At 46.4% G+C, this 10,906-nt stretch overlaps 1 protein-coding gene across 1 annotated transcript in view; it reads right to left on the reverse strand.

The window, feature by feature from the left end:
- Window positions 1-10,513, reverse strand: part of LOC129713324 (ankyrin-1-like) — a 135,106-nt gene extending 124,593 nt beyond the window's left edge. Inside the window, exon 1 of the mRNA XM_055662297.1 lies at window positions 10,237-10,513. Coding sequence (XP_055518272.1) covers window positions 10,237-10,278 — 42 coding nt within the window. The 5' untranslated portion in view covers window positions 10,279-10,513. The remainder of the gene's footprint in view (window positions 1-10,236) is intronic.
- Between the last annotated feature and the right edge of the window lie 393 nt (window positions 10,514-10,906).

The raw sequence follows: 10,906 nt of genomic DNA on the forward strand, positions 1-10,906 counted from the left end.
TCTCTTCTGCCAGCTATTCCATTGCAGTACTCCCACCAAATCAGAACATGAACACCTCGCTCCGAGTCGCTCCCACTGTGTGTGGCTCCTGTTTTAATGAGTGCCAGGAAGAGCGGACCTGCTATCCGCGCATGTCTGTGCAAGTGAGGAATTCCGACCATGTGGATGTGTGGGCTGTGGGCTATTTCTGTTCTCGCTGCCCTATATTTAGACATCAGATGTCACAGCACTGCAGAGTGTACTGTCTTAGTCAGTCGCACATCCCTGCTGCTGCACAGTGAACGCACTAGGAAAGGCTTGCAGTAAACAATTAAGCAGGTTTGGGGGTAACCCAGCTATAAATAAAGACAATAGAATAATGTGAGATATACGTTGAAGCAAGCGGGGGGGGGGGGGGGCATTTTGTACCTCCTACAGTGGCAGTGGGTGTATGGAACGAGCTGCTAGAGGAGGTAGTTGATGCAGGGACCATCGCAACATTTAGACAGGTACATGGATAGGACAGGTTTTGGGGGAAATAGGTCAAACGCAGGCAGGTGGGACTAGTGTAGATGGGGCATGTTGGTCGGTATGAGCAAATTGGGCCGAAGGGCCTGTTTCCACGATGTTTCCGCTCTGCCGTTCATTACAATCACAGCCACAGTGTCACGTTCCTGCTCTTATACCATACGCCTCAATATCTTGTCATGAATAGGCTCGGTGACTAATAGCCCCGTCCCACAGTGCAAGTTCATTCCACGAGCTCTCCCGAGTTTAAAAAAAATCAAACTCGTGGTAAGCACGGAGAATGAACGTGGCAGGTACGTCGGAGCTCGGGGACGTCTCTTAGCGGATCGTAACGCTAACGGCAGGTACTCGGGAAGACTTGCTAACGGCAGGTACTCGGGAAGACTCGTGAAGATTTTTCCACATGTTGAAAAATGTCCACGAGAGCCCCGAGTACCGACGAGCGGCCATTACCGTAAATCTCCGAGTTCAAATCAGGGCAAACTCGGGGAGAGCTCTTGGAATGAACTCGTACCGTGGGGCAGGGCTTTAGGCTCCACAGCCCTCCGCGATAGAGAATTCCAAAGTCTCATCCTTCTGGGTTAAGAAATGTCTTCACATATAACCCCTGATTATGCGATTGCAACTGCCAGTCAACGTAACTTCATTGTGCAGGAAGGAACTGCAGGCTCTGGTTTAAACTGAAGATAGACACAAGAAGCTGGAGTAACTCAGCGGGACAGGCAGCATCTCTGGAGAGAAGGAATGGGTGACATTTCGGGTCGAGACCCTTCTTCAGACTGGTGTCAAGCCCATTCTACAGACCCTGGCAACTTCATTCCTGCATCTATCCCATCAAGTCTTATAAAATCTTTCCCTCCACAGATGCTGACTGACTTACTGAGTTCCTCCGGCACTTTGGTTCTTTCTCAAGATTCTAGCGTCTGCAGTTTCTGGTGTCTATTTGATAAAAACATTTAATATTTCACCAAAATCGTTGATTATTCTTACGACCAAAGTAATTATAGCACCAGTAACCAGGAACTGCAGGTACTGGTTTCTAAAAAAAAAAATCACAAGTGCTGGAGTAACTCAGCCGGTCAGGCAGCATCTCTGGAGAATGTGAATAAGTGACGTTTCGGGTCGGGATCCTTCTTCAGACCCTGATTTCCTCCAACAATTCATGTCGTCTTTCATTGCATTAAAGACAGGGCCTGACCCTCAACGTCACCTGTCCATGTTCTCCAGAGATGCTGCCTGATCTGCTGAGTTGCTCCAACACTCTGTGTTCTTCAGTATAAATTAGTAACTGATACTCAAAGTGATGTCAGCACACATCCAAGCTATAAGCTGTGAGGCAATGTTTTATGTTGAAGCCAACTCAGAATTGGATGCTGTTATTTATTCTTCAGAGCTCGGAATATTCCCATCACTTGAATGTTACCTTTGAAAGCTACTGCAGGGAGCTCCAACATCTAATACACCGTGGAGACATTCATTCACAAGATTACCAAGGGGATATCCCTTAACAATTCTCGTAGTCCTTTGTGCATCGATTCCTGCAGCTTTGGGTTAGTCACTACAGTAATGCAGATCATTTATCAAGCAGCACATTATATCATCAGACTCCACCAATCTCGAAAATGCCAAAGACCTGCACTGATTTAATTGGAATCCAGCCCAAAATGAGGGAGAAAACTCCGTGCTTTCAGTGAAACAGCTAAAGAATAACATGAAATTAGGTTTGTAGGTTAATTGGCTTTGGTAAAATTGTCCCTGGTGTGTAGGATAGAACTAGTGTACGGGGGGTGGCTGGTCGGATGGGACTCGGTGGGCCGAAGGGCCTGTTTCCACCTTGTATCTCCAAAGTCTGAAGTAACTGGACCCACCATAGATTCCCGCCATAGATACTGCATGACCCGTTAAATTCCTCCAGCACTTTGTGTTTTGCTCAAGTTTCCAACAACTGAAATGTATATTGACCAGCGCTACGTGGGACCTTGTGCTACTTAAATTGTCTGCAAGTTTCGTACATTAAGACATAGAAACATAGAAATTAGGTGCAGGAGTAGGCCATTAGGCCCTTCGAGCCTGCACCGCCATTCAATATGATCATGGCTGATCATCCAAACTCAGTATCCCGTACCTGCCTTCTCTCCATACCCCCTGATCCCCTTAGCCAAAAGGGCCACATCTAACTCCCTCTTAAATATAGCCAATGAACTGGCCTCAACTACCCTCTGTGGCAGAGAGTTCCAGAGATTCACCACTCTCTGTGTGAAAAAAGTTCTTCTCATCTCGGTTTTAAAGGATTTCCCCTTTATCCTTAAGCTGTAACCCCTTGTCCTGGACTTCCCTAACATCGGGAATAATCTTCCTGCATCTAGCCTGTCCAACCCCTTAAGAATTTTGTAAGTTTCTATAAGATCCCCTCTCAATCTCCTAAATTCTAGAGAGTATAAACCAAGTCTATCCAGTCTTTCTTCATAAGACAGTCCTGACATCCCAGGAATCAGTCTGGTGAACCGTCTCTGCACTCCCTCTATGGCAATAATGTCCTTCCTCAGATTTGGAGACCAAAACTGTACGCAATACTCCAGGTGTGGTCTCACCAAGACCCTGTACAACTGCAGTAGAACCTCCCTGCTCCTATACTCAAATCCTTTTGCAATGAAAGCTAACATACCATTCGCTTTCTTTACTGCCTGCTGCACCTGCATGCCTACCTTCAATGACTGGTGTACCATGACACCCAGGTCTCGCTGCATCTCCCCCTTTCCCAATCGGCCACCATTTAGATAATAGTCTGCTTTCCCGTTTTTGCCACCAAATTGGATAACCTCACATTTATCCATATTATACTGCATCTGCCAAACATTTGCCCACTCACCCAGCCTATCCAAGTCACCTTGCAGTCTCCTAGCATCCTCCTCACAGCTAACACTGCCCCCCAGCTTAGTGTCATCCGCAAACTTGGAGATATTGCCTTCAATTCCCTCATCCAGATCATTAATATATATGCTGTAAATAGCTGGGGTCCCAGTACTGAGCCTTGGGGTACCCCACTAGTCACTGCCTGCCATTGTGAAAAGGACCCGTTTACTCCTACTCTTTGCTTCCTGTTTGCCAGCCAGTTCTCTATCCACATCAATACTGAACCCCCAATGCCATGTGCTTTAAGTTTGTATACTAATCTCTTATGTGGGACCTTGTCGAAAGCCTTCTGGAAGTCCAGATACACCACATCCACTGGTTCTCCCCTATCCACGCTACTAGTTACATCCTAGAAAAATTCTATAAGATTCGTCAGACATGATTTACCCTTCGTAAATCCATGCTGACTTTGTCCAATGATTTCACCACTTTCCAAATGTGCTGCTATCCCATCTTTAATAACTGACTCTAGCAGTTTCCCCACTACCGATGTTAGACTAACTGGTCTGTAATTCCCCGTTTTCTCTCTCCCTCCCTTCTTAAAAAGTGGGGTTACATTTGCTACCCGCCAATCTTCAGGAACTACTCCAGAATCTAAAGAGTTTTGAAAGATTATTACTAATGCATCCACTATTTCTGGAGCTACTTCCTTAAGTACTCTGGGATGCAGCCTATCTGGCCCTGGGGATTTATCGGCCTTTAATCCATTCAATTTACCCAACACCACTTCCCGGCTAACCTGGATTTCACTCAATTCCTCCAACTCCTTTGACCCGTGGTCCCCTGCTATTTCCGGCAAATTATTTATGTCTTCCTTAGTGAAGACGGAACCAAAGTAGTTATTCAATTGGTCCGCCATATCCTTGTTCCCCATGATCAACTCACCTGTTTCTGACTGCAAGGGACCTACATTTGTTTTAACTAATCTCTTTCTTTTCACATATCTGACATTTCGTACATTAAGACAGTGCTTCTCAAACAATTTCAGTGTCATTCACCCTTGAGTCTTCATCACAAAATTTAATTCACCAAGCGACTAAATTTTATTATGTTTTTTTTGGTAATTTTCATTTTTCTCCCTTGAGTAGAATTTATTTTGTCACATGAGCAAAAAACATAAATTAACTAATTTCTTAAGTGTTTATTTTATTCAACTATTTGAACATATTAAAAAATATGTAAAGAAAACTAGGAGTTGAATTACCACTGGAGTTAGGGAATTGTTCTATTAGAAACCATCCCAACTTCTAAACGCTGGTCTTCAGCCCCATCCTATCCTTTTGGGCTTTGATTACTGCAGTTCTTTCTTGGAAAACTAGCTCAAAATACCATGGATTACATGATTTAATATATTAGTATCCAACTAATATAACATTCCATAACTCTCTCTGATGAATGCTCACAATAGCAACCAAGTATCAAGTTTGATAATTAAATTGCTACACAAAGTATAGTTACAATTCCACCGTTGCCTACGGCGATCCTCCAGTGTTGCCATTTATACATTTATGATCCCACTAGCTCTTCTGGTCTTCCCTTAAAGGTTATATTACAGTAAATTTGGGAAATAGCCTGCTGCTTTGAAATTAGGAAACCATAGGTAGACAGAAAAAATAATCTAATTTCCAGCTCCACTGCCATAAAAAACAATAAAAACATACTAACCACTTTAATGGCAATGCCTTTTTTAAGTATACATAAAAATATATAAATATCTGAATAAATTAAGTCATTCACCCTTCATTCACCACTCTAGCTTCATTTACCCCAAAGTAATTGAATTCGCCCTTGGGTGAACCATTCACCAGTGTAATGCCCGTGTCCCACTTAGGAAACCTGAACGGAAACCTCTGGAGACTTTGCGCCCCACCCAAGGTTTCCGTGCGGTTCCCGGAGGTTACAGGTGGTTGCCGGAGGGTGCAGGTAGTGGAAGCAGGTAGGGAGACTGCCAAAAACCTCCGGGAACCGCACGGTGGGGCGCAAAGTCTCCAGAGGTTTCCGTTCAGGTTTCCTAAGTGGGACGGGGGCATAAGAAGCACTGCATTAATATAACTAACACGCTACACATGGGGGGGGGGGGGGGGATACTGGTCGGCATGGGGGAATTGGGCAAAAGGCCCTGTTTCCGTGCTGTATGACTCTTAGACTTCAAAGAGAGAGTTAGATTTAGCTCTTAGGCCTAATGGAATCAAGAGATATGGGGAGAAAGCAGGAACGGGGCACTGATTTTTGCTGATCAGCCGTAATCATATTGAATGGTGGTGATCGCTCGAAGGGCTGAATGGCCTACTCATGTACGTATTTTCCATGTTTCTATGAAGCCATTTAATTGTAACCCTTGGTACATCTCAAATTGTGTCGGCAGGAACTGCAGATGCTGGTTTAAACCGAATATAGACACAAAAAGCTGGAGAAACTCAGCGGGACAGGCAGCATCTGTGGAGAGAAGGAATGGGTGACATTTTGGGTCGAGACCCTTCTTCAGACGTCTCCAAATCCCAAATTGCTTCAGAGACCGACCAAATTATTTTGAAGTGCAGTAACCCTGTGCAGGCAGGCAAGCCATTTTTTTTTCCCAGTGACTAATGCACAGCGCAGAGGTTGTTTTATATTCTATACATCAGCCGTGCGGTAAAGCACAGTTAACACTCACTTCATTCAGGCAGAACGCTTTATTGTATAAGATCATGGTGATGCATTGTTATATAACCAATCCCTAATACCTCAGTTGCTGCAGCCAGTGAGAAAACAGTAGCTAAACACACAGATTGGCTGAATCGGACTGTGGGCATTGAAGAGATACAATGAGAGTTACATCACTGCGTGGAGTTCTGGCTTCCCTTCTGCCCCTCCACTGTTGTCTATCCCTTTAGTCACAGGCCGCTCAGTTCCAGCTATGTTTCACAACGTTCCTGTTGAAGCACTTGCTCGATCAATGATATTTTATCATTAATGTTTTATTATTATTAATATTTAGTGTTTTCTGAGTCATTCGCAACTGTCACTGTATGTCATGTTGTTGCTTGTGGGCGGAGCACCGCAGCGTCTCGATGCCGTACGTCACGGTCGAACTTCCCGCGGACTTCGCTCGAACTTCACGTCGACCACTTTTTCTGACCACTCGACGCCGTCAACTCAGGGGAGAGTTTCTGTCACTGTCACGTATGTCATGTTGTTGCTTGTGGGCGGAGCACCGCAGCGTCTCGATGCCGTATGTCACGGTCGAACTTCCCGCGAACTTCGCTCGAACTTCACGTCACTCACTCGACCACTGCGCGACCCCCGCTTCTGGTTTGGTCGCGCTTGCCGCATGCAGTCGCATGTTCGTGGAACAGGCCCTTAAGGGTCGGTTAGGTCAGGTTGTTGCTCAGGGCCTGTTTCTGTGCTCCACGACTATGAGGCTTGCTCTGAGAAAGTTCTGTCAGCTCCGACTAGGGATCCTGGACCCAAAACGTCTTTCCAAATTATGCTGCCCGGCCTGCCGAGAATTTCCAGCACTACCTGTTTTGATTTCAGATTTCTGACATCTGCAGTTTGGTGAGTTTTATTTTCCAGCCCCACAACCTCCTGAGTTGAGAAAGCCGCCCAGACTGGGGGAATTACAGCACAAAGTGAGCGTTCCCATGTTCTAATGCACGGCAGCACAGCGATAGAGTTGCTGCCTTATAGAGTCCCGGGTTCAATCCTGACAGCGGGGGCTGTCTGTACGGAGTTTGCACGTTCTCCCTGAGATTGTGTGGGTTTTCGACGGGTGCTCTGGTTTTCCTCCCACAGACATACAGGTTAATTGGCTTTGGTAAAGATTGTAAATTGTCCTTAGCGTGTAAGATATTGTTAGTGTAGGCGGTCGCTGGTCGGCACAGACTCAGCGTACTTCCACGCTGTATCTCTAAACTAAACTAAACTAATTCAGCTTTGGCAGATGTGGTAAAGGGACAAGGCCCAGCAAACATCTGCTCAGGTCCATCACTGCATTACACCACAGCTGCCCTGCTTCAAAGCAGAGTGCAATGAGTCAACATCTGCTGCAAACATGGTACCAGTCTGTACCTCCAGCCCTGTTGCACACAGCGAGGTTGCACCATGACTAATGCGATGATTCCTTACACCATATGCAGGAGAAACGTTGGCCAAGCATTTAATTGTGTGTGTCCCAGTGGCAAATATTTCCACACAGGCCTCTAAAGCCTTCCTAATGGTGGCATGGAACAGCACCAGCATCAACAACAGGAAGTGGTAGAGGCAGGTGGAGTAACGACATTTAATAGACATTTGGACAGGAATTTTGATAGGTAAAGGTTAAAGGTTTAAATACGGGCAAATTGGACTAACTCAGATGGGCCATATTGGTTTGCATGGATAAGTTGTGCCATAGGGCCTGGTTCCGTGCAGTTTGATTCTAAACATGAGAAAAGGAAATCAGACAAGAGGTACAGAAGTGTGCGGGGAGGAACTGCAGACGCTGTTTTAAACCAAAGGTAGACACAAAAAGCTGGAGTAACTCAGCGGGACAGGCAGCATCTCTGGAGAGAAGGAATGGGTGACGTTTCGGACCGAGACCCTTCTTTGTCAGATGTCTCAGGTCTGAAGAAGGCTCGACCCGAGAAAAGTCTGAAGTCTGAAAAGTTTAACCCTCAGGTTCCTATTAAATCTTCCCCGCTCCTCTCCCCTTCACGTTAAACCCATGTCCTCTGGTTCTCGATTCCCTTCAACGAGTTGTAAACACTGCCCAGTCCATCATCGGCTCTTGACCTCCCTACCATCGAGGGGATCTATCGCAGTCGCTGCCTCAAAAAGGCTGGCAGTATCATCGAGGACCCACACCATCCTGGCCACACACTCATCTCCCCATTGCCTTCAGGTAGAAGGTACAGGAGCCTGAAATCTGCAATATCCAGGTTCAGGAATAGCTACTTCCCCACAGCCATCAGGCTATTAAACTCAACTCAAACATAACTCTGAACATTAATAGTACATTGCACTTTATCTGCTTATTTATGTGTGTATATATATATATATATTCAACGGCATATGGATACACTGATCTGTTCTGTATTTATGCCTACTATATTCTGTTGTGCTGAAGCAAAGCAAGAATTTCATTGTCCTATCTGGGACACATGACAATAAATTCTCTTGAATCTTGAATCCTTACTCTGAGCCAGAGAGTCTGTGTGTCCACCCGATCTATTCCTTTCGTGATTTTACACACACAAAGGTTACCATGGTTAACAAGTTAACATAACAAGTACACATAGTTAACGATCAGACAGGGGCTGTTGCCCCACCCCCACAAACAATGCAGACTGATAGTCAGAGGCTTTATAGCCAAGGCCTGAACCTCTCTCTTGAAACATTACTTTACAAAACACTTTGCTTCCCCACAACGACAGCACCCCAACATCTGGGCAAAACATCTGCCGACATTTACCCTCACCCCAAACAGCAATGTTTGCTCCACCAATAACAATTTTTTTTTCTAATATCACGAAAATAAATATCTTTAACACTTTGGAAAAAAGAGTGACTTTGACATGTCAAACTAAATGAAAACTGAATAATTAATAATATCAGCCACAAACATAGATGGAGCCAGCTAACTCCCGAGACGTGGCCTTTCAATGCCAGAGAAATGCGTTTAGACCCGGCATAGACTCTTCATTAGACACAAGGAACTGCAGGTGCTGGTTTACAAACAAAAAAGATACAAAGTGCATTGCTCCAAAACGTCTGAAGAAAGGGTCCCAAACCGAAACATCACCTATTCCTTTTTCTCCATAGATGCTGACTGACCCGCTGAGTTTCTCCAGCACTTTGTGCCTATCTTCATCACCTACCCATGTTCTCACAAGGGCAGAAGTGATCGGAGTAGAATTTGGGCCATTCAGCCCATCGAGTCTACTCCGCCATTCAATCAAGGCTGATCTATCTCTCCCTCCCAACCCCATTCTCCTGCCTTCTCCCCATAACCTCTGACACCTGATACAATAGACAATAGACAATAGGTGCAGGAGTAGGCCATTCGGTCCTTCGAGCCAGCACCGCCATTCAATGTGATCATGGCTGATCATCCCCAATCAGTACCCCGTTCTCCCCATATCCCCTGACTCCACTATTTGTAAGAGCCCTATCAAGCTCACTCTTGAAAGCATCCAGAGAACCTGCCTCCACCGCCCTCTGAGGCAGAGAATTCCACAGACTCACCACTCTCAGTGAGAAAAAGCATTTCCTCGTCTCCGTTCTAAATGGTTTACTCCTTATTCTTAAACTGTGTGTGTGGCCCCTGGTTCTGGACTCCCCCAACACCGGGAACATGTTTCCTGCCTCTAGTGATACCAATCAAAAATCTATCTGTCTCTGCCTTCGAAATTCCAAGCTGAGATGCTGCCTGGTTCTCTGCGTTACTCCAGCACTCTGTGTCTTTTTTTTTTGTTTGGGCGTAAAAACCCGCACATCTATCTGCAGTTCCTTGCATTTATCTTACTCCATCCATGCCCTCCTGTGTTTAGACTCCTCCCTCGGTGTCAGCGTTACACATAGTGCATGCACCCCGTGTTACATTGAAGGGAAGCAGTCGGAGGAGTTTGCTGGCTTGGTTTTTGGGGGTTTGGTGTTTGGGGCTGGGACTCGGTGCGGGCTAGTCGACAAGCAGTGAGTCAGTGCGGGCAGCTAGCAGGGACATTTCTCACAGCTCGCCGCCTCTCCTTGCAAAAGGCTCCTCTCGCTGCAATAAAAAGGACGGGAGATGCAGCTAAAAGGTGTTGTTTTTTCCATCGGGGAGAGAGTGTCTGCAGCTTTGACCAACTAACTACTCACCCTGTGAGGCTTGTCCGCGCCTGGTCCTGCCCGAAACGCCATTCCCACCAGCCTGGAGTTGAAAGCTGACACCCGGGTTGTGTTTTTATATAAGACAGGCGCTGGGATAGTCAGTCACATTGCAACTGCTCTATAAATACGAGCAAGACCAGGGGCCGGCTTGTGGTCTCTTGCTTGCGGGCGGTCCGTATGCTGACTTCTCCCCCTCTCTCTCTGTGTCTCTGTCTCTCTGTCTCTCTCGCTCCTCGGTGCTGGGATTCCAGCACCAGCCACTCACTACTTGGACTGGTTCCAGCAGCACGCTAGGATGCTGTTCCGCTCCCATCCGCCAGATCTGAGCCCTCCTGCACCGCCTTCCCAAATCTTGCCCCCTCCACTCCCCCCCCTCTCCTCCTCTCCCACACCTCTGGGGCAAAACAGCCCGCGTCCGTTCACAAAACAGCCCACCAGTGGTCCCACCAATACCGTCAGGCATGGATGGAGTCAGTCGTGCAGCACAGAATGCCTGCGACCCACCCTTGAATGTGCAGGAAGGAACTGCAGATGCAGGGGATAGACACAAAGTGCTGGAGTAACTCAGCAGGACAGGCAGCATCTCTGGAGAGAAGGAATGGGCGGAGATCCTTCTGTAGACTAAAGTGCTGGAGAAACTCAGCGGGTGCAGCAGCAT

Source organism: Leucoraja erinacea, chromosome 35 (assembly GCF_028641065.1).
Source record: "Leucoraja erinacea ecotype New England chromosome 35, Leri_hhj_1, whole genome shotgun sequence".
Taxonomy (NCBI): domain Eukaryota; kingdom Metazoa; phylum Chordata; class Chondrichthyes; order Rajiformes; family Rajidae; genus Leucoraja; species Leucoraja erinaceus.